Source organism: Durio zibethinus, chromosome 2, assembly GCF_047325235.1.
Source record: "Durio zibethinus cultivar Kanyao isolate XHJ-2024 chromosome 2, ASM4732523v1, whole genome shotgun sequence".
NCBI classification, from domain to species: Eukaryota; Viridiplantae; Streptophyta; class Magnoliopsida; order Malvales; family Malvaceae; genus Durio; species Durio zibethinus.
In genome coordinates this window covers 4,505,971-4,529,602 of record NC_143163.1, presented here as the reverse complement: position 1 = coordinate 4,529,602, position 23,632 = coordinate 4,505,971, and the positions used below count along the sequence as shown (strand labels likewise).

Below are 23,632 nucleotides of genomic sequence, written 5' to 3'. Positions count from 1 at the left end.
GCGGAAACACAACTTTAACAATTTCCCAAGACAAGACTATTACTATATACCATATTTTCCCCAATCAGGAAAAGAGACAGACCAAGGATCCCATCAGAGTTCTTTCGGTGCCACTTTTCAATCGAAGGACCCCCTATGTGATTCTTAGTCAAATTCTATCCCTAAAATAATCTAACCAATTACCCTCAAATCATTAATTAAATTTTCAATTATTCAATCAATCCTAAGGGATACTTGACATAAAATTAAAATTTAATTTTCCAAATGTCTTAAATAGATGTTTTGATGATAACTTTAATATATAGGTATTGAATTGAATGAATGAATTGATGAGATCTTGATTCTTTTCCGCTGAGAAAATTTATTGATTGGACTTTCAGGTTTTTTACTTTTTTTTTTTTTCTGTCTTTTATATACGAAGGATAATCCACTTTAACTGTGAGCTAAAATTATTCTATCTAATAAGAGGTTACTTTGATAATTTGGGTTTGTTATCTTTGTAACATAACTTTAAGCTGTATGCCTCTTTGTTAGAACCAAAAAAAAAAAAAAGAAAGTATTTCACTATGAAACAAGCTTAAATGGAATTGCACATAAATTTCAAAATAAAATATATTATTGATCATTCAATTATAATTATATTGTTAAAATGATCATTTAATCATTAATTATTTAAATTTAAATTTTTTTTATCATTCAACTAATTATCATTAATAATGTGCTGATATAGCATTGTCATATCAACTATTAAGCATCATGTGATATTGTTACATAATTTTTCATGTTAATAATTATCAATATATTATGTTGTATGTAAGATGATTTAGTAATGTCATGTGACATATGATCGCTAACATAGTAGTGTTACATTAGCACACCATTAAAATTTAATGATTGAGTGATAAAAAAATTTTTTTATTAAAATTTAAGTGATTAAATTACAAAAAATTAATAATTAAATAATCATTTTAAAAATATTTTTATAATTAGATAATTAATTGTACATTTTAACTTAAATTCTAAGATAGACCAGACGATATTTTAAAATTGTTTAATTTAAAATCATCAAAAATTAAATGTTAATTATTAAAATTTAAATTTCTTTACTCTAATAAATTATTCAGCTATTTCCAAACTTTCTACCAGATTTAATCAATAACCTACATAATTTAAAATCTACAAAACTCGCAGGCCCCATTTTGATAGACGAGATCAGCATCCGGCGTCACACAGCTCTGATAAATTTCCACCAATCTTGTTATGTAACCGGGGCCTACGTACCATCCCAACCTTCAATTAAAATCACGACCTCACATGCACCAGAAGGACATACTATCCCCATTTCAATAAATTCCCACAAATCAAACCACACAAAAAATTTGTACTCTGTGCCAACAGCCTGTTTATATTAAATAAATATTCATTGAAGCTCAACTCAGTCAATAATTTTTTTTAATATGTGAAGCTGTTAAAATTTGAATTACTAGATTAAATGTCAAACATTTAACAAGCGTACCATAAAACTATTGGCAGCTCACTCAATTTTCACACTTTTGCCTTTGATTTTATAATATGAATGACATATCCAAATGTAGATGCCTTGAAAAATCAATTAGCTGTGCTAGTATTATTCTTAATCCACCATTTTCACTGATGGAAGTAATAACTTTTTTATATAAAAATAATATAATTAATTTTTAATTTTTAATTAATTAATATTTTTTCGCCTCAAAATATTTATTATGTATTATTGGCTTTCATGAAATTAAAAAAATTGATTTTAATGCATTTAATATTTAAAATTTAAATTTTCTTATAAAATTAAGATTTCATAAATTTTAATATAAAAAATCACAAAAAATATTTTTAAAATTTTAAAAAATAAAAATTTTAGATATTTAAAAATAAAAATAATACATAATTTTATGATATCTCAAAAATATTAAAAAAAATGAGACAAAAGGAATATTATTTCTTGTTATTAAGTTGCAATGAATTCCCATCTTTTTCTAATTTTCTGTCAGGTTTCAAGTTGATTCTATTCTAATCATACCATCCTAGGTTGCTTAAACAAACAATTTAAATTGAACCCCCAACTAATTCGATTTTCAAATTCAAATGAACCTTTTGCCGCATTCATTTTACAATCGATTAAAAGGGATTGGGATGAACTTTGTCATTATTCCCTCCATTTTATTTCTTTCTTTACTTCTTTTTAGAATGTTTTAAAATTATATCCTTTTTTATATTTTAAAATTATTTTAATTAATATTAAAAATTATGAATTTTTAATTTTTTAAAATATTAAATTTTAATAATAAAAGAATTGAAGTTAAATTGTTTTTTTAATTTCGTAAAAATTAATAATATTTAAATAATTTGAAATAAAAAAAATATTATAAAAAATTGTTCGTAATACAATTTTATTGAAGCCCATTAAAATTTATATTAAATAAAACATTTGATAAAATTCACTTTTAATTTGAAAAAAAAAAAGCAAATCAATTCCTTGGAAAAAAGATGTACCTACTAATTGGGCCAAATACCCAGATCTTAGTACTCACTTTTTACAACAAAGTCAAGCAAGATTGACTAAACCAGTGCATATATTATTTTATTTTTTAAAGATATTTGAAAATTATATATTTTTATAATATTTAACATTTTAATTTTTTTAATCTTAAAAATTATAAAATTTCAATTTTATTAAAAAAATAATATTAAATATATTAAAATTAAAAATTTTTTTAACTCTTTGAAAATTAATACAATCCAAACATTTCAGATGGAAGAATTATGATATTCTCTCACATAATAAAAAAGAAAAACAAGTATTTTTTTTGGTCAATTGTAAATGTGTGAGTGTGACCACTGACACAAGTGACATTAACCAGGTTTTATTGCCACACCGACACGTCTCTTTCACTCGTCTGGCGTAACGTACCCTTTCACTCACGAGACCACCAGCGTTGAAAGCCGTACCTTTAAATACTGTATTTTTTTTTAATGCTGCAAAACTACCGCACTCGCCTCTAAGCCAATTATATTAAGAGTTGACATTCACGGAGCTTTGTAGCACGTACCACTGGACCCCACTCTGGCCGGATTCGAATCTTAAAATAGTACCACGGGGTTTCGCTAACCTCACATGGTCTCTCAACCTCGCTCCAAACCTTCCTTCACTGCAATCCACCACCGACGCCTTTATCACAGTCACTTTCTTCTTTTAACTTTCTTTTCTTTTCTTTTTTCTCTTCTCTGGTTTGGTTGCCGAGAAAATCTCAGGTAATTTTATGGAATGTTTCTTTTGCATGGGATTTCTAATTTTCATTAATATATTCAGTTTGGGTTTATTGGTCAAAATCGCATCAGCCAAGCATTATTATGAAGTTTAAAAATAATTCAAAAAATTTATATTTGATGCAAACATTCTATAATAGGATCGTAAGATATCATTTCATTAATTAATAAAATTTTTAAAAAATATTAATTTTATATATTTATTTTAAAATTAATATTTATTCATTACTAAATGATATTATTTAACTTATTAATTATATATAAAATTTATTTATTAATAATATATCAAATATAAATTTTTATTCAAATTTCAATTTGTTCACTTCCCACTATTTTCTCAGCAACCAAAAGAAGTACTTTAAAATAAAAAAATTCCAAATTTAAATAATTTTTTCCTTTCCCCACCCTTCTCGGCCACCAAACAGAATTAATTGGCCATAAAAACAGTTAAAACCATTTAACTTTGCAAAACTTGTTTATATTTTTTCTGGATACACTTCCTATGGTTTAAACTTTTAAACCTATATAAATATTACACTTTTGTACTGAAAAAGAAAAAAAAAAAAAAGAGTTGTAAATGATACAATTTGCAAGTAGAATCAAACCCCATTCAAATCTCTTCAATCATCATCCTCTCCTGATGATAAAGAAACAGACAAGGGCGACGATGATGTCGAATTCTTACAAAACTCAGACTTTTTACTATCGCTCGCTTCTTCTTTTTCCACTACAAAATGTCCTAAAGAATACACAGTTTCGACCAAGTTTTCTTCACACAAGAATTCGTCGCTGAAAATACTTTCCACGTCCCTCTCAAAATCATGCACAAAAACATGCGTTTTCCCACCTATCTTCTTGCTCCTTGCCAACACTCCCGCCGTAAATATCGGAGCCATCCTCCCTGGAGCATCTGGGAAGTAGCCACGTGGCCCATCGATTAAGATTATATCCCAACTTAAATCGTAAATATGGTTTGGCATGTCGTTGATTGCTAGTTTACAATCGGAAAATAGGAGGTTTTGGACTGGTTTGCACTCGTTTTCGAAGTGGGATTTGGCTTGGGATAATAAATCTGACATTTGGTTTACTTTGGTGGTGTATTGTACATCGTAAGCTTCGATTTCGGGGTGATTGCGTTCAAATGATGAGACCAAGTACTCGCTTTCGTCGAGGAAAATGGTGTGGCCGTGGATGTTGAGGGAGTGCCATAGGAGGGATTCGTGTGTGAGACCAAACACAAGAAAACGGCAAGGCGAGGAGGGGCAGTTGTGAAGAGTCGAAGCAACGAGGGAGAGCTCGGAGGACGACATGTGGTGAGTCGTGGTGTTGACGGTGGCGGTGGAAGCATAGTGGAGTAGCGCGGTGGTGACGGAGGAAGGAAGGGTGGACGAGGAGGCGGTTGAAAGCGAAGCGGTATTGGAGTTAGAAATGGTGGCGGAGGTGAAGAGAGCAAGAGTGAAAGCTAAAGTGAAGAAAGTAATGAAGAAGAGGAGGAAGAAGCGGTGAGAAGAAGTGGAGGATTTGTGGATAGAAGGGTGGAGGAGAATTAACTTTGTATTAGGATTGCTCTTCATTTCTCTTTTTCTTTCAGAGACGAGAGAGTTTGGATTTTTTTAAAAAAATTTTCTCTTTTTTTTTTGGAAGTTAAGAGAAAGAGAAGGAATCACGGAGCAAATTGAGAACACCAAACACGAATCTGAAAGGAAGGTAAAAGGGATGGACTGAAGGAAAAGGAAATAGTAGACGAGAGGTGGTGGAGCTGGGGATAAAAGAATGGTTTAAACAAACGGTTGTTGTTGTTGGTAATTGATGGAGGATGTCGAATCAGTTAAGTGTGGCTAAGTCAACATTTACTACTCTTGGTTTCGCTTTTGAAATTGATGCACTTGATATTTTCCTGGTGATTTTTTTTTTTTTTTTGCATTATTATCAAATAAAGAGATTGGAGATTTGGGTTTAACCAAGTCCAGCTTATAATAATAGTCTAATAGTACTAGTAAGGCGATAACTTTAACGACCACATTTACTTTTCTTTTTCCTTTCTGATTCCCCCAATCCCCCCCCCCCCGCCCTTTTTTTTTTTTTTAAGTACGATTTTTTCTACTCGAGCGAGCAATTGACATCTATTAATTAGTCTATGACCTATGCTTATTTTGGATGATCGCACTTAGTTGTTTTAAAACTGTATCTTTAACGGATCATTCAAATAAAGTATTAATACGAATTTTTGTATGAAATTGATTTAATATTTAAATTGCAAAGTGAAACGAAAGAATGATATAAGTAAATTTCATTTATGTTCATTTTTTTTATTTCACTTTTGTTAATAATTTATGAATTATTTCATTCAAATTCTTAATTTTTTAAAATGATTACATTTTAGTTATTTCATCAAATTGTTTCGTTAAAATTAAAATAAATTCTTATCGTAGATTTTTTTGAATTTAAACTGTTATAATTTAAATTATTATTATTAAAATTAAAAATATAATATTTTATCAATAAATTATACAAATAATAATTTCATGTTATAAATTATGTAATACATCACTTGGACATTTGTTCGCATGCCACCTGAATGTTTTTCTCAATTTATTACTAGAATAATATTGGAAAATGATTAAAATAGTATCACTTGACAAAAATCAAAAATTCAAATTGATCTTTTTATAAATTAAAACTGAAGTGAAATCATAATAAAAAAATAGAAATCGTTGTGTCGTTGTGCCTTAGTATTGAAACACTTTGTGAGCAGTGAGGCATCATTTTCTCGTCTTAATTTCTATAAATATGAAGAACTTAGGATTTATAGTACAAGAAATTTAATGGAGAACAAGAGGTGATTAAAGAAACGAATGGCCAATCCATTTACTCCGCATTTAGCGGGATTTTCAGTTATGGTTGTTACTATTCTTCTCAACCTTGGGAACAGTACTTATTTTTTACCCCGCCAAAATAATTATTACACGTGACGTGAACCACTCTTCTTGATGTAATGTTTTAAAGAAAAGCCGACAAAAGTTTTTAAAATGAAATAAATATTATATTAATAATTAATTATTATAACATTAAATAAATAATTAATAAATTATAATTTAATTAAATAATTAAATTATATATAATAAAATTTAAATCTAAAATTTTAAAATTTTAAGATCTTCCCCTTCTGAATTAAAGGTTAAATCTCAAAACCTCTTTCTTTAAAATAGCAAAAAAAACATTTTAAGAGGGCGAAAAGATAAATCATGATGTTGCTTGAATTTTTTTTTAATTTAATATTTGATCAATCAATGATTAATTACACATGAGATAAAATTTTTTTACTGCGTTGTAGATAAGGAGGGAAAAGCATCGGATTTTCATTCTTTGTTCACTTTACAGGTTGTTATGCAATATTGATTGAAAGCTAACGTCAGTTCTCATCTCTCAAATGAATTGGATAATCCTTACCAGTTTCCTTTTAGTTAATTCTAATTATATATTTTCCTTCAATTTTTTTATTAATGATACATTAGTATAGTCTCAAATAAATAGCATATGACCTGACATTTCAATAAATAAACCAAGAAGAGTTAGTTCTGTTAATAAAAAAATTAATATTTCTCTTTATCAATTAAAGATTAATTTTTGTGAAAGGCATTTTGAAAGAAAATTGCAAGTACAATTTAAGATGCTTCTAATTAGACATTCAAGCCTGGTACATCGGACTTTAAACAAGAAATTTGGAGTTTGTGACGACTTGAAATATTTAAAATTTAATAAAAATATTTTTATTTAATTTCAAGATTTATTATTAAAAAAATTGAATTTATTAGGTTCGATGGACCGGATCTTAGACAAAATTTTCTTAAAATTTGATCTGATTTATGAGCATGTCTATGTCTAATTGTGTTATAAAAATAAATTTTTAATATATAAATAAATACCACAAACACAAGATGTAGATATCGTTTAATTTAAACCCACTTGATTTTTTTTTCCCCTGTTAAATGCTCGCATGATGGAAAAAATAGTGGGTATTTTTAAAAATTTATGAAAATAAAATTACAAGTGAATTTGAAATTTTTTGTGGACCATAGTACCCTACCTTTTGCAATACCCCATGTTCCCCTGGATTTGATAAAGCTATGCTCGTTTTAAAAACGTCACCATTATCAAAATTGTTAAGTTGTTACAACTCAACTAAGCATCGGGAAACCCAGGAATTAATGATAACAAAAACATAGTGTTTGATAAAAGTTTGTCTTGATTTAATGAAAAAAGTTGGACTTCATGGTTGGCAATGCTAACTTTTTGTAAAAGTTGTAGGCATCCCATCCTACACCATTTCAAATTTTCAGTTTAACTTTGTCATTTCATTTTTTTTTTTTTTAAACTCTTGCATATAGGAAACTTCTTTAGTTGTAGAAGTGGAATTTAAACACTTGTTATATTTAGGAATTTATATATTCATATAATGTAAAATATTAATAATTTATATATTTATATTATATTTTATATGAAAATTATATATTAATATATAAAACATAAAATACATTTTTTTGTATGTTAAAATCATATGTGATCTTGTTAAAATTTTAATTAATGTAACTTTTCATATTTTTTTGTATTATTTTTATATTGTATTATTATATCATATTTTAAATTTTCATATTTACTTAGAAACAGAAAAAACTTACCTTTCTACAATGGCAGATTTTCACATTTGATTTTAAAATGGTCAAATAATTTTATACATGATCTTAATTTTTTCATAAAATGAAATAAATGTATAAATAAATAAAATACATCAAATAAATAAGTTTATTTAAAATTGTGAGTAATTATTTTTAAATATATATAAATAAATTAATTATTAAACAATATATTTTTATCAAAAATAAAAAAATAAAATACACCATTAAATGAATAAAGTTGAAAATTTGAGATTATAAGTAAAGATACTTTTCAAATCAAGTTATAATATGATGAATTACTTTTCTAATCTTTTATAAAGTGGTTTTAATCTGAAATTTTTATTAAAAAAAATTTGCTTGACAACAAAGAAAGAGATTTAAGGTATAATTGAGAGTAAAATATTATACGAAAAAAAGAAATTATAGTTCTCAAAATGAAAAGTAAAACATATTTCATATTTAGTTAGAGATTTGGAATCTTTTTGAATTAATCAAGTTATAATATAATAAATTATTTTTAATTTTTATAATAATGAAATTAAAATAACAATCATGATATTAAATTAAATTTAAATTCAATAAATAAATAAATATAACAAAAAAATTATCTAAACCAATCAAAATAATATTAAGCAAGGAAAAAGGGTGTGCGCGTGTGCAAATACACTATTGTTCTCTTTTCACAATTAAACGAAAAACAATGAATTTACTATTAAATGGAATCAACAATTTAATTCATATTTTTGCTTAATCTTACTCTAATGAGGAATGTGATAACTTTTAATTCCGTTTGTAGATTAAAAGTGTACTAATAGGGAATTAGATCATTTTCTTTTTTATTTTTGCTTAATCTTACTCTTTTTATAATTTAGAAGAGAGGGAATGGAAGAGAAAACTTGCAAAAACAGAATATGATCCAAGTTCGGGCGGTAACTTCGCTGGGCTAATCGATCTTTGATGGGCTCAACTCTTTTATGGGGATTTCATTCCATGGAATTACGTAGATAAGGCCAAATCTTCTTCTTACTTGTTAGCTTGTTTGATTCTAATGTCGTTTTGAGAAGATAAATCATATTTGGAGTTCATTGAAATACATAAGAGAGTTTAAATATATATATATATATATATTAGATATTATTTGAGCTCAAAAGTTTAAATTATTAAGTTCTTAAGTTCTTTATACATATATATATATGACATCTTATTTAAATTTTTTATCTCAATAATCTATTTGGTTCACTTGTAAATTTTGATCAAATTTTATATCAACTCTCTCGTATGAGTAAGTCTTATCAATACCTCTTTTGAGCAAAACAACCTTATATTTTTAGTGCGCTTTTGGGTTAAGACACAACACTCAACTAGATTACCTAAATTATTTCAGTGCTCCCTCAAACTTACACTTTATGTTGAGTTAATCATCGTCCACTTGGATGTGTCGCTTTTGCATATTATTATAGATTCGTTGCATGTAAATCGAATATTTTAATATCGGTGTTCAAGCACATAAAATTTATGAACATGATCAACTTTCGATCTACCAATAATCTCTTCGCTAATAACACCACTAGGATTTGAATCCGCCATAACTTTGGTTTTAATATCATTTGTTAGGGAGATAAACTACACTTAAGCCTATAAGAATACATCAGAAAGTTCATAAAATATATGTTGATACTATTTGAGTCCAAAAACTTAAACTATTAGGTTTTTGAATCTTTCATGTATATAGAAAACATTTTATTCAAATTTTTTATTGATATAAAATTTTTTACTCACATGTAAATTATATCCCAACACATCGAAAAATTTACAAACATGTCACCGGGAAAATAATTTCCCATATACTGTAACTTGTAACCATTAACTATGGAATTAAGCCTCAAATCTATTTATTTATGAACTTGGAAAAAGTTACAGCTATCAAAGAACAAAAGAACTAACAAACTCCAACGAGCATATGTTACTTGAATATCGAATTATGGATCTCCATATGCAAAATCTGGTTAGCCTATTGATTCAATGGCGTTGCAAGCTCAGTTCTTCAATCAGAGCAGTGAAATCACAGAAAGATGAACCTCCTTTTTCAACAGCTCTTTTTGCCATTTCTCCTAGCGCCTTGGCTCTGCTTCGCATTTCCACTGCTCTTTCACCCACCATTATCTCCTTCACCGCCTTCTCTATTGCATCTCTTTTCACAAATTCTCCCTACTTCAACCCATTTTTGTACTCCAACACCAACGCCAATCTTCAGAACTTGGGTTACTAGTTTTTCATTGTAAAGCTGCTCCGCGAACGCTGGCCAGGTGTCCATAGGCAAACCAGCAGAAACACCTTCTAGAGTTGAATTCCATCGGCAATGAGTCACAAATCCTCCAACTGCTTCATGATCAAGAATCAACACTTGTGGTGCCCATCCTCTTATTATAAGTCCTTTGCCTTCCATCCTCTTCTCAAATCCTTCAGGCAACCAGTCCTCCTCTTCTTCATTGTTCTTTTCTTTCCTCACAACCCAAATGAATTGCTGCCCTGTTGCTTCAATGGCAATCGCTATCTCCATTAACTGAGCAGCATTGAATTTGGCCGCAGTTCCTAAACATATATAAACAACTGAATTGGGTTCTTTTGAATCAAGCCACTCTAAACATTTGTGTTCGTCAATCGATGGTTTCTTCCCTCTTTCTGCTTTATCTTCAATGGTCATATTGCACAACGAAACAGGCTCAATATACCATGCCTTTCTTCCCAAAACATTCCTGTAGTGATCAGCATAGGTGGCCTCTAGCTCATAGAAGCTGTTGACGAGAACCCCATAGCTTTTCAGCTCTGTTTCTCTTCATTCTTTTACCAACTCGGTAAAGTCATTTTCATCGTTTTGTGTTAAAATATCAGGCATCTGTTTTTTTGTCAACTTAATATCACCAGGAAGGTTAGGAATCACAAAAGATTCTGAATTTGACTCGACTTTCTTGTATGGCTCGTATAGACTAATGACTTCTGATATACATATTGAAAAGAAACTGATACCATTAAACATTAACCTGGGAATTTCAAACTTGTTTGCACTATCTATAGCCCAAGGAAAAAACATATCAGCTACCAAGCAATCTCGTTTACATTCTTGCATCAGCTGCTCAAGGGGTTTTTGAAGCATGGCTGTAGCCTTGAAGAATTTCCCAATCATATCCATGTTTGCTTCTTGGGAACTTGTGATAGAGTCCAGGTTTTCACAGCCCTCAAGCAATCCAGCTTTAGCATAAGGGAATTTCAGGATTCGGATATCGACATTGATACCTGAATTCTTGCTACTTTGGATTGTCGAGAGAGGAAAGGAACATTAAGTGGAGTGGTGACAATGGTTGTCTTTACACCTCTCATTGCAAACAGCTTAGTCATGTCAACCATTGGCATCATGTGGCCATGACCCATGAAAGGAAAGAAGACTAAGTGAAGCTGACGATTCTCACCACCCATATTCCCTTATACAAAGACTTCAGGGTCAGAGCAGAATGAAAGTTCAGATGGTAGAAAGTGAAGGAGAGATAAAAAATGGCAATGACACAGAAAGGAAGATGAGTCTGAAACCTTGTTTGTGGTTGTTTGAAATCGATCATGACGTGAATATTATTGATAAATATGCAAGCAAGATAGCTAGTTGGGCGGAGTAATACAAAAAGCAGCTTTGGATTATTATAAGAAAGCCCATAACTCTCAACGCCACTCGTCTTGGTGCATTTATCACCTCTCATTTTCCGTTCCACATCTAGAGAATACTGCAGTTGAGAGTTTCCAGGCCTTTTGGTACTTGCAATCAGCATAAAAAACTGAATCAAATGATTAGTTAGAAGCCTAGAACCCAGAAACAGAAAAGCTTATATCAAAATATCATTATGAAATATTCATTACAATAATAGATAATTCTCATTGATCTCAATTTTTTTTCTCATTTCACTTTCAGCATAATTAAAAGAAATTAATTTTATTGTATTTCATTTTTATAAAATTGATGTATCCAGATTTTTTATATCAACAAATAAAAAATATGAAAAATAATTTAGAATAAAAAAATTGTAACTAAATTTTCTATAAAAAAAAAATCTTATAGCATCCCAACAAAAAAAGGGGTGGACAAGACGAAGAGAGTAGTAACTTTTTTTTTAGTCTTCTAAAATCCAAATCATCCACTTTAGATGACATTTTCATTCATACAAATTCAATTTGGATATATATATATATATCAATATGCAAAATTAAAATTCATAAATAGCAAAACTTTAACTTTTAGTTTTTAAGAAAGTTTCTTTTTAAAATCTAAATTAAATTATGGGAGCAAATAACACATTAAAACTGACAATCAAATGAAGTCCAAGTTTCTAATATATGAAAAATAATTGTATTATTTTTATTAACGCAATTCCTTCTGATAATAGCCATGGTAATCTTTAGTTGACTTTTATTCTGTTTAATTGAGAACCTCCATTTACAAATTGAGTATGTTTCCATTTCAGTTGCTTTATTCACTTTTACTTTGACTTAAGGAAATAAAAAGTAAAATTAGCTGATGGATACAAAAGAAAACATTTTTTGAAGTATTAATTTGAATTTAATTAATAACAAAAATGATGAGTTTCTACAAAAAATAATGCTCTCATTTTAACTTTTTTTTTTTTAATTTTCAATCAAATGTTGCATTTTACTAATGTTTATTTTTTTTATTATTTAAAAAAGTAGTCTTTTTTTCTTTAAATTTGTTACTTTGGTAGTCAAAAGGAAAAGTAAGAAAACACACTTCAAAGCTAGTAACATCATTGGTAAGGCTTTGAACAAGGTGAGCATAACCATGATGAAGGGGGTAGGTTGATGACTCTCACAAGAGATAATGCAACAATGATCATCATTAGAAAATCGTTCCAAGATTTAACCATAAAAATGCTATATATACCTTTTACTTGTGTATTTTCATGGCGCAAGAACTTAGTTCTTCAATTAAAGCATTCGAATCAGAGTCAGACGAACCCCCCTTTTCAACAGCTTTCCTTGCCTTATCTGCTAGCGCCTTGGCCCTGTTTCTCATGTCTTCTGCTTTGTCGCCCACGATTATGTCTCTCACTGCCTTCTCTATTGCTTCTCTCTTCACGAAGTCCCCAACTATTCTAGCCCATTTGTTAGCCCCAACACCAATCCCGATCCTTAGCACTTGAGTCAGCAACTTTTCATTGTAGAACTGTTCGGCAGCCACCGGCCATGTGACCATAGGCACACCGGCACACACTGCTTCAAGAATGGAATTCCACCCACAATGAGTCACAAATCCACCAATTGCTTCATTATCAAGAATCAACATTTGAGGTGCCCACCCTCTTATGATTAGTCCCTTACCTTCCATTCTCTTCTCAAATCCGTCTGGCAACCAATCATCCCTTTCGTCTTGATTTTTATTTTCTTTTCTGACTACCCAAATGAACTGTTGCCCTGAAGCCTCAAGACCTGTTGCAATCTCCAAAAGTTGAGAGGAATCAAAGTTTGCCACACTCCCAAAACATATATAGACAACCGAGTTGGGTTTCTTCGAATTAAGCCATGTCAAGCACTCATTTTCATCTATGGATGCTATCTTTCCTCTTTCTGTTTTATCAATGGTGTCTCTAGTGCATAACGATATGGGACCTACATGCCAAGCCCTTCTTCCCAGGGCCTTTGTGTAATGATCAGCATAAGTAGATTCAAGTTCATAAAAACTGTTGACAATAACACCAAAGCACTTCGACTCTGTTTCCTTACCTTCGTTATAAAACTTGGTAAAGCCTAATTCTTGCCTAACAAAATCTGGCAGTTGCGATCTTGTCAGCTTGATCTCACCTGGAAAATTAGGCAAGACAAAAGGTTCAGAATCATACGATACCTTCTTGTGAGGCTCATACAATCTAATGTGTTCTGTGGCGGATAAGGAGAACACACAGGTTCCATGGAAGACAATTCTTGGAATTCCAAATGCAGCAGCAACGTTAGTTGTCCAAGGAAAGAACATGTCTGCAACAAGGCAATCGGGATGATGCACTTGGAGTAGATGCGCAAGGGGTTCTTTGAGCATGGTGGTGGCTATGAAGAATTTAAACTGCATATCTGGTGATGAAGCTTTGTCGAAGCTCTCACATCCTTCAGGCAATCCAGCCTCGACAGATGGGAATTTTGTGATGAGGATGTTGATTTCAAAGCCCAAGTTTTTGGCCCTCTCAGTTACCTTGGAGATGTGGGGTGCATTCAAAGGAGTGGTAATAATGGTTGTCTTTACACCTTTAGCGGCAAAGAGCATGGCTAAATCCATGAATGGTATCATGTGGCCATGAGCCATGAAAGGGAGGAAGAAGATGTGAAGCTGACGATTTTCCCTACTCATGATCGGGCTCGTACAAGAAAATTCCCAGGACAGTTGACTGTTGGATTCAACTCTGACCTCAGTACTCCAAACAAACAAGCAGAAACGAGGGCCGGCAGAGTACTATGGAAAACAGAGCGGATATATTAAAAAGCAAGGTAGGATATTCCAGAAAACTTGGTCAGAGCAAAGCGGACGAGAAATGACTGTAAGCAAACGAATGGCAATGGCACTCGGGAAAAGAAAAGTCATGTCAATATAGTAGTAGTAGTTTAGGCCCACCACCTGATCAAAGCGCAGGTCTACTAAGACCGAATTACCGCCTAAAATAGCTACCCATTTCGGCATTTTCTACGTTAACATAAGCCATTACGTCATGAAGTTGAAAAGTAAGCTTGACAAAAATTACTGGACCAATTCTGTAAACTAACGTCTTTTAGTGAATAACCTAGGTTATCTTAACATTCTTAGCGATGATATACTACTATTTTTTAAAAAATAAGTTATTTAGATGATTTTATGATTTTTATTAAAAAATTAAATAAAATTTAAAATTTAAAATGTAAGTTGATAAATTGAAAAAAATTTATTGTACAGATTAAATGTGTAAATTTAAAGAAAATTAACAAACTTTTATATATTTTTAAATAATTATTTTTATTAAAAAATTTAATAAAATTTTTATTATTTAATAAATATTATTAAAATTTAAATTATAAATAGTATTTTCAATTTTTTTATATATTATTAATTTTATTATTGAATTCTATAATCTTTTAGTTTGATTTTTATTAAAATTTTTGCTTAATTATTTTTAGTAAAAAATTCACTAACTTTATCTAAAAAGTATCGTCAAGTCTTGCTCACTATCTTCATTTTCCCTACCTAATTTCCGTATAAAATTGAATGCTCTTAAATTAGATCTAACTAATATGTGACTTAACTTAAAAGCTGTGGTTAGTTTTCACCTGATTCAATTTGCTTTTGCTTGTATACTTGACTTTCTTTCAATTTTCATTTGAAAAAAGTGACTTTTATATACTAGTAATAAACTTTTTATTGTCATAAGAAAAATAAAAATTTGGTGACAAAGAAGAGAAAAAGAAGAATGAATTCATGCAGGTGCCTTTGAGGTCATGTGTAAATATAAGATGGATCTGCTTGCAATAATTCTTTTTTTGAAATGTGTATCCTATTATAATTAATTCTTTTTTTTTCTTTAAAAGGATTTATAGGTTATATAGTGACTATCTTCTAACAGGATTCAAATTGCATACAACCCAATCCTAAAGTAGATGTAGTTACTCCAAAATATTTGAACCTTTTCTTCTTGACCATACACCATCACGAAAATGTGATTCAAGGCATCACAACTTGGTATTAGCCGGTCATAACATATATAGGAGACACTTGTTTAGTTACAAATTGCAACAATCCAATTCAGTCGATACAAATGCCTAAGAGACAAATCTGATTACTGATAGGCCTCCTTGAAAGTGTCAAGCCGAGCTATGAAAGGCATCATCTTGAAACAGCATCTGAGTATACTTTAAGATAACAAGAAAAAAAAAAAAACAAAAAACACTAAGAACAAGTAAAAATGACAGCATTATGATTTCTTTTCTTCCTCTTAATTCAATGGCGAGTGTCGACGCAAGCTTAGTTCTGCAATCAGAGCATCTAAATCATTGTAAGAAGAACCAACCTTTTCAACTGCCCTTTTTGCCATTTCCACTAGTTCCTTGGCGTTCTTTCTCATTTCTTCCGCTCTCTCACCCACCATTATCTCCTCCAGTGCCTTCCGTATTGTTTCTCTTTTCACCAAATCTCCCAACAGTTTGGCCGATTGTTGAATACCAACAACAATCCCAATCTTCAGAATATCAGCCACAAACTTTTCAGTGAAAAACTGCTCTGCAGACAATGGCCATGTGACCATAGGCACACCAGCAGTTACAGCTTCGAAAGTAGAATTCCATCCGCAATGAGTAATAAATCTGATAGGAATAATGATTCAAATCTCATAATAAATTTATTTGTGATTAATTAGATATTACTTGATAGATAAGAAGATTTGTAAAAGAAAAATTCTAAAAGAAAAGAATTCTTAAAAGGTAAGTTTGATTTGCAAAAGAAAAATCTAAGAGAAAATTGATTTTTAATAGATAAGTTTGTATGATTATAAATATGTGAAATTTTTATAAGTTTAAGTATAAGAAAAAAATGTAAGAGAGTTGTAGAGTTTTATGAGTTAGATACCTCATAAGACCACTAGAGATTTACATAAGACCACTAGATATTTACGTCTTATGGGTATGTATTTTGTATGGTGCATGGGAGTGGACTAGAAAAGATTGAGAGTGTCTATGATGTATGAGTATATATGGGTATATATGGGTATGTGTTTGTTTGTATTGAAAAGATACACATGCAATGTGTTTGTTTGGTTTGAGAATACTTCATAAGACTAAAAGAAATTGAGAAGACTTGTGGGTATTGATTGTTGAGTGATTGATATGATTTGTATGTTTGTAATTCTCTACAACTAGTGGATCTTATCTCTTATTCATAAATATAGGTCAATTGGATCGAATCATGTTAAATTGTTATTTCTTGTATGTTTGATTCATTGTTGGATTATGCTTCCACTGATGTGAATTAGATTGGGATTTTTAGCCTAACAAGTGGTATCAGAGCTGAAGGTTCAAAACATGAGAAAAGTTGATGGTTTGAGCCATGGGAAGAAGAGGCAAGCCTAGATGAGCTCGATTCAAGAAAGGAATTGAGTTCATACTTTGATAGATCGATTTACGTAAAACGTGAAAGCACACATGAGAATATGATTGTGAGACTTCCATTATAAGTAGAGCTAAACATATCTAATATAAAGACAGATGTTTGATAAAATTTAAGTTAAGGTAGAGATTGTTAAAAATAATAACTCAAATCTCATAACAAATTTGTTTGAGATTTGTTAGATATTATTTGATGAACAAAAAAACTTATAAAAAAAAATTATAAAAAAAAAATTCTTAAAAGGCAAGTTTAACTTATAAAAGAAGAATTATAAAAGGAAATGGATTTTTAATAGTTAAATTTATATGTTTATAAACAGGTGAAATCATTATAAGATTAGGTATGAGAAAAAAATGTAAAAAAATTGTAAGATTTTATGTAATAGACACTCGTAAAATTACTGAAGATTTATGTTTTATGGGTATGTATATTTATATGGTGCATGGGAGTGAACTGGAATAGACTGAGAGAGTCTACATAGATATGATGCATCTGTGTATATAAGTATATATTTTTTTGTATTGAAAGGATGTATATAGGCATGCGTTTGTTTAGATTGAGAATATTTTATGAGATTAGAGGAGATTGATAAGGTCTGTAGGTATTAATTGTTAAGTGGTTGATATGATTTGTATGTTTGTAATTCTCTATAACTAGTGAATCTTATTTTTCATCCGTGAACATAAGTCGACTGAATCAAATCATATTAAATTATTATCTCTTATATATTTCATTGATGGTTTGATTTTGCTTCTGCTAGCTTTATTGGATCAAAGCTTTTTGCCTAACAAAATCCTTCAACAGCTTCATGATCAAGAATCAACAAGTGTGGTGCCCGTCCTTTTATTCTCAGACCCTTGCCTTCCATTCTAACTTCAAAGCCGGCAGGCAACCATTCGTCCTTTTTCTCTTTCCTGAGAACCCAGATGAAATGCTGCCCTGATGCTTCAAGTCCCAATGCGATCTCTATTAGCTGAGCAGCAGTGAAGTTTGCCATACTTCCAAAACTTACGTAAACAATTGAATGGGGTTTGTTGGAATCAAGCCATTTTAAACACTCCTGTTCGTCTATGGACGGTTTATTTCCTCCCTCTGCTTTTTCTTCAGTGCCCCGATTACACAGCGAAACAGGACCTATATGCCATGCCTTCCTGCCCAAAACATTCCTGAAATAATCAGCATACGGCGCCTCGAGCTCATAAAAACTGTTGACAACAACTCCATAGCTTTTCAGCTCTGATGCTTTGCAGTCTATTAGCAACTTGGTAAAGACTTATACAATCTTTTGATCCAAAAAACCTGGTAGATCCTTTCTTGTCAACTTGATGTCACCAGGAAGGTTAGCCACCACAAAGGGTTCAGTGTCTGACTCAACCTTTTTTTTTGGCTCATATAGCCTCAAGCATTCTAATCCGCATAGGGAAAAGAAACTAATCCCATGAAACACTAACCTAAGAAATTCCAAATTTGTCAGTGGCATCAAAAGCCCAATCAAGGAATATATCAGCGACTAGGCAATCTGGTTTCAATACTTTTAGCAGATGTGCGAGGGGTTCTTGAAGCACGGCTGCGCCCATGCAAAATTTGACGACCGTTTCTGTATCTTCTTCTTGAGGGATAGTGATAAAGTCTAGGTTTTCACATCCCTCTGGCAACCCAACTTCAATACATGGAAACTTCAGGGCCTTAATATCAATATTGATCCCCGAATTCCTGCATCTTCGTATTGCGCAATGGTTATATGGCGACGCCAATTCTTGATCCCCAAAATATGCCATATGATTTCATTTTGCGCAATGGTTATATGGCGACGCCAATTCAGTTCCTCGATGAGAGCATTCAAGTCAGAGTAAGATAAGCCTCCCTTTGCTACAGCCTTTTTGCCAAAGCTTCGGTTCCGTTTCTTAATGCCTTGGCTTTTTCACCCTTCATTATCTTCTTGACTGCCTTCTCCTTTGCTTCTCTCGTCACAAATCGCCCACCGTTTTCATCCATTGCTGAACACCAACTGCAATCTTCAACATTTGAGTCACTAACCTTTCATTGTAACACTGCTCTGCGGAAACTGGAAATTCAAAGAATTTTCTGATTACTACCATATTTAGGGATTATTGTGAACATGAATCTCGTGTTTCTACTAAACGTAATCAGAAACTATATCAATCAAAAACATATTCAGATTTTTTACTGGATCAGCACTAGCAACTAGTTAGTTTGTTAAGATAAATACATTGTACATTCGTACTAAGATAAAGACAGGCTGTTGACTTACTTTGGGGGATAAAAACAGGCTATTAATAGAGAGATTCAACCGCCAATAAATATTTGTCAAATTGAATTGCAATATGGAAGTAAACAATGGCATCGCAAGCAAAGAACAGCTAGGTCAAAGAAATTAATAAAAATCCTAGAACCTGGGAATTGGAGAAGGTCAACAGAAGGCCGATCAAGAAAATATCTAAGCAGTTTTTACTAAGTAAATCTTTTTCATTTTTTCGGAGGAATTTTGCATCAGTACCATGATTGATTTTAGGTAAACTCCTTGACCATGGATCCTATAATGACAGAATTGTTGCTAATGTATCTTATTTTCTTTTTTTTTTCTTTGGCCAGTTATCTTATTGTCATACTTTTGAAAAAAAAAATGACATTACAAAATTCATAGCAATAAGAAAATATTTCCCTAACCCGTTCATTTTCAGAAAAGAAAACCTTAGAAACATGTGTATTTTTTTCCAGTCAACACTAGTAGCATGTTCACTTTAAAAAAAATCAGTAACACGTGGTTTGAAAAGAATTTTCGTAGTACTGTCACTTGATTTTGAAATTAAATTTTATTTATCATGTAGACGAAGCCTAGACCATTGATTTTGGTATAAAAAAAAATATGTTAAACTAATATTACTCCAATGGATTTAATTATATATGGGTATAGCACTCCCTGCCAAGGAAAAGAAGAAAAACAATTGAAGTACTAAGATCAGTAGCGTATAATTTGTCACTTCCTTGATGCAGAAATGAGAAAGAACTGGTTTAGATTCATGGATTTACCCTCTGAAATCTTATGTTTATCAATTCTTTTGAACGTAATCTTGGTTTGAATGGTTAAACAATATATTAGAGGCAAAGATTCTGCTAGTTTTTCATGAATTACTACTTGCTCAATTAAATTAAACATCAGACATAATCCTTTTCTTCTACTCTTCATTGATGAATTTGACAAACGTTTAATTTTTCGTTCAAAAGACATTAACAACATGAAATATGACTGTTCTTTCTGGCTGTTGATTTTAATGACGACGCAAACTCAGTTCTTCCATCAGATCATTCAAATCAGAGTGAGATGACCCTGCATTTTCAACAGCCTTTTTTGCTGCTTCTGCCAGTGCCTTGGCTCTGTTTCTCGTTTCTTCTGCTTTATCACCCTTCATGATCTCCTTCACAGCTCTTTCTATGGCTTCTCTCTGCACAAAATCTCCCACCATTCTCACCCATTGTTGAACACCTACGGCCACGCCAACCTTCAGGACTTGAGTCACCAATTTTTCGTTGAAAAACTGCTCCGCGAACAGTGGCCAGGTGACCATAGGCACACCAGCAGATACGCCTTCTAAGATTGAATTCCATCCGCAATGAGTCACAAATCCTCCGACTGCATCATGATCAAGAATCAAAACTTGAGGTGCCCATCCTCTTATTATAAGTCCCTTGCCTTCCATTCTCTTCTCAAATCCTTCAGGCAGCCAATGCTCCTCTTCCTCATTGTTTTTTTGTCTCCTCACAACCCAAATAAACTGCTGCTCTGATGCTTCAAGCGCCATGGCAATTTCCTTTAATTGAGAAGAGGTGAAGTTGGCCACACTTCCAAAACATATGTAAACAACTGAATTGGGTTTTTTTGAGTCAAGCCACATCAAACACTCGTGTTCATCAATTGCAGATTTCTTTCCCCTTTCTGCTTTATCTTCAGTCGCCCTATTGCACAGCGAAACAGGGCCGATATTGTTGGGATTTGCCTTGAATCTCAGAATCCCACATCGAAAGTTAAGTAAGTTTGAATTTGTCTTGTATCCCACATCGGGAGTTTAGTAAAGGTATAAAGGGTTTCACCCCTATAAATAAGATGTTTTGGTTTTAGTTTAGTAACCTCATAGAGTTAGACACCAAGAGAATAGCTAAGTGAGTAGGCTATTAAAGGGTGTAATTAGTTTTGGGTTAAGTTTTGAGTAAGGAGTTTTAGGAGATTTTTCTCATTCTAAAAGTCTCACAATTGTAAAGATTTATTTGATAGTGGATTAAGTTGGAGTAGGCCATTTTGAGTTGGGCCGAACCAAATATATTTGTGTGTTCTTATTCTTGATTTGAGCTTGTTATTTTGTGTGTGGTTGCTGCGCGGAGGTATTGTTGTTTTTCCCAACAGATATGCCATGCCTTTCTTCCCAAAACATTCTTGTAGCAATTAACATACGTCTCCTCGAGCTCGTAGAAACTGTTGACAACTACGCCGTAGCTTTTTAGTTCTGATTCCTTCACGGCTTTGATCATCTTGCTAAAGTCAGCTTCAACATCTTGTTTCATAAAATCTGGCAGCTGCTTTCTTGTCAACTTGATATCCCCCGGGAGGTTAGGCACCACAAAAGGCTCGGAATCAGACTGAACTTTCTTGTGCGGCTCGTTTTTCGTTATGCACTCCGTTGCACACAATGAGAAGAAACTAGTTCCATGAAACACCAGCCTCGGAATCCCAAATTTATTTGCTGCATCAGTGGTCCAAGGAAAGAACGTATCAGCAACCAAGCAATCTGGTTTGCATTCTTGTAGCAGCTGTTCAAGCGGTTCTTGAAGCAAGACTGTGGCCTTGAAGAATTTGCTGAACAAATTTCCATTTCCCTCTTGGGAAGTATGGATCAAGTCTAAGTTTTCACACCCTTCAGGTAATCCAGCCTCAACAGTAGGAAACTTTAGAGTCCTGACACCGATTTCGATTCCAGATTCCTTGCTTCTCTGGATTGTCTTGGAGAAGAAAGATGCATTGAGCGGAGTGGTGATTATAGTTGTCTTCACTCCTCCACTTGCAAACAGCTTTGCCATGTCTACTGTTGGTATCATGTGGCCAGGAGCCATGAATGGAAAGAAGAACATATGAAGTTGACGAATTTGACTTCCCATATTCCCTGGAAGAAGTTATACTGATAAGTGACGAAGCCGGAAATTTTTCTGCAGGTTTGTTTGAAATTGATGATGATTCCGCTGATACTAAATTGGTGACCATATATATATATATAGATGTAATAAATTAATTGCAAGGCTAGTTTATAGTTTTGATATAATTCTCAAAGAGGTTGGCGACAAATGGTTGCGAGTTTGGGAGAAAAGCAAAAGGTCAAGCTGAACTGGACAGATTGGGATGCAACACATTGTCTTTGTCTAGCGCATACATAATCTCTTACGTCATAACCATAAAAGACGGTCAAACAAAAGGACAAAAGTAATAAAGTTGAGCAAGAAAATTGGAGCTTTTTTCCTATATCAAAGTAATGTTTAAACTTAATTTCTTAAATAGGTTAATTTTAAATTTTATTATATTTTTTTCTACAATTCGTATCTCTTTCAAGTTTTCTTTTTAAAATCGTTTTTTTACGATATTTTTCAATACTCAATAATCATTTTAAATTTTAATTATTTTAAAATTAAATCATCGAATTTTATAAAAAATAATTTTTTTAATATTTATTTTTTTATTCACAAAATTTAAAATCAAAATTTTATTTTAAAAAATCAAATTTCTAATCATTCTGACCAAAAGATAAAAGGGTATTAACAAAATTATTTCAATCAAGTTCATTGTTTTGTCTGGAGTCTCATTTGCTCTCTCACGCTTTATTTTATGTCTCTCCAATCAAATTCTCCTTTTTTTTTTTTTCCTTTTTTATGTTCTTTTCCCTTTCTCTTTGTTTTTTTATCTTAATTCTCCGTGACTTCATCTTTCAAAACTCACAAACTCATCTTATTTACATGAAGGCACATGAGTTCTTGATGGATTAACTTTATTGTTATGTGTTCTTGTTGAAGTTGTTTTAATTTTATTCAATTTTGATTTTCTTTTGAGTGTTTAGGTATGAATTTTCTTTGGGTGAAATGAGTTTTGTATTTGTTTTGAATTTCAATTTCAAAAGAAATTTAGTTATGTATGAGAGTAAAATCTAATTATGATTTGGATATTGACAGACTTCTTGTGCATAGATTAGATCAAAGACATCAAACTATTTCATATGAAGAAATCAGTAGGATTATTTTTCTAAAAGATGAAATTTTACGAGATGTCCTAATTGGATTTGAATAAGTTACTACAATTCACTAATATTCTGTTTAGAAACTTTGATTTAGTGACAAATAAAAAATTTAAAAATTTAGGATATGAGATATAATTTCTTATAATTTCTGGACCAAATAGAGAGATTATATACGACAAATACTTTGATAA

At 31.5% G+C, this 23,632-nt stretch overlaps 2 protein-coding genes and 3 pseudogenes across 6 annotated transcripts; all 5 read right to left on the bottom strand.

The window, feature by feature from the left end:
- Positions 1–3,756: 3,756 nt before the first annotated feature.
- On the bottom strand, positions 3,757–5,299 carry LOC111308292 (protein IRX15-LIKE pseudogene; annotated as a pseudogene). The gene has a single exon (XR_016326927.1). The product of XR_016326927.1 is annotated as a protein IRX15-LIKE pseudogene (transcript).
- A 4,666-nt stretch (positions 5,300–9,965) lies between these two features.
- On the bottom strand, positions 9,966–14,645 carry LOC111308967 (scopoletin glucosyltransferase-like). 4 transcript variants are annotated; one of them, XM_089746845.1, is made up of 2 exons: positions 12,919–14,627; positions 9,966–11,780 (listed from the first exon to the last, which is right to left on the bottom strand). In XM_089746845.1, the coding sequence occupies exon 1, from the start codon at positions 14,371–14,373 to the stop codon at positions 12,922–12,924; it is 1,452 nt and encodes a 483-aa protein (XP_089602971.1). In that variant the 5' UTR covers positions 14,374–14,627; the 3' UTR covers positions 9,966–11,780; positions 12,919–12,921. The 4 variants fall into 4 exon arrangements, with proteins under 4 accessions (XP_089602971.1, XP_022763423.2, XP_089602978.1 ...); XM_022907688.2 differs by having other exon boundaries at positions 9,975–11,800; positions 12,919–14,645; XM_089746852.1 differs by having other exon boundaries at positions 11,451–11,771.
- On the bottom strand, positions 9,996–11,450 carry LOC111308966 (scopoletin glucosyltransferase-like; annotated as a pseudogene).
- A 569-nt stretch (positions 14,646–15,214) lies between the features above and the next one.
- On the bottom strand, positions 15,215–16,350 carry LOC111308040 (putative UDP-glucosyl transferase 73B6 pseudogene; annotated as a pseudogene).
- Positions 16,351–20,313: 3,963 nt separating this feature from the next.
- LOC111308291 (scopoletin glucosyltransferase-like) lies at positions 20,314–22,338 on the bottom strand. The gene is made up of 2 exons (XM_022906609.2): positions 21,573–22,338; positions 20,314–21,151 (listed from the first exon to the last, which is right to left on the bottom strand). The coding sequence occupies exons 1-2, from the start codon at positions 22,315–22,317 to the stop codon at positions 20,439–20,441; spliced, it is 1,458 nt and encodes a 485-aa protein (XP_022762344.1). The 5' UTR covers positions 22,318–22,338; the 3' UTR covers positions 20,314–20,438.
- Between the last annotated feature and the right edge of the window lie 1,294 nt (positions 22,339–23,632).

Excerpts from the sequence above, each read along its gene's own strand:
- LOC111308291 (XM_022906609.2), bottom strand. The coding sequence starts at position 22,317 with ATGGGAAGTCAAATTCGTCAACTTCATATGTTCTTCTTTCCATTCATG. Across the intron at positions 21,152-21,572 it reads TTTGGGAAGAAAGGCATGGC|ATATCGGCCCTGTTTCGCTG; the intron begins ATATCTGTTGGG and ends CAAATCCCAACA.
- LOC111308967 (XM_022907688.2), bottom strand. The coding sequence starts at position 14,373 with ATGAGTAGGGAAAATCGTCAGCTTCACATCTTCTTCCTCCCTTTCATG.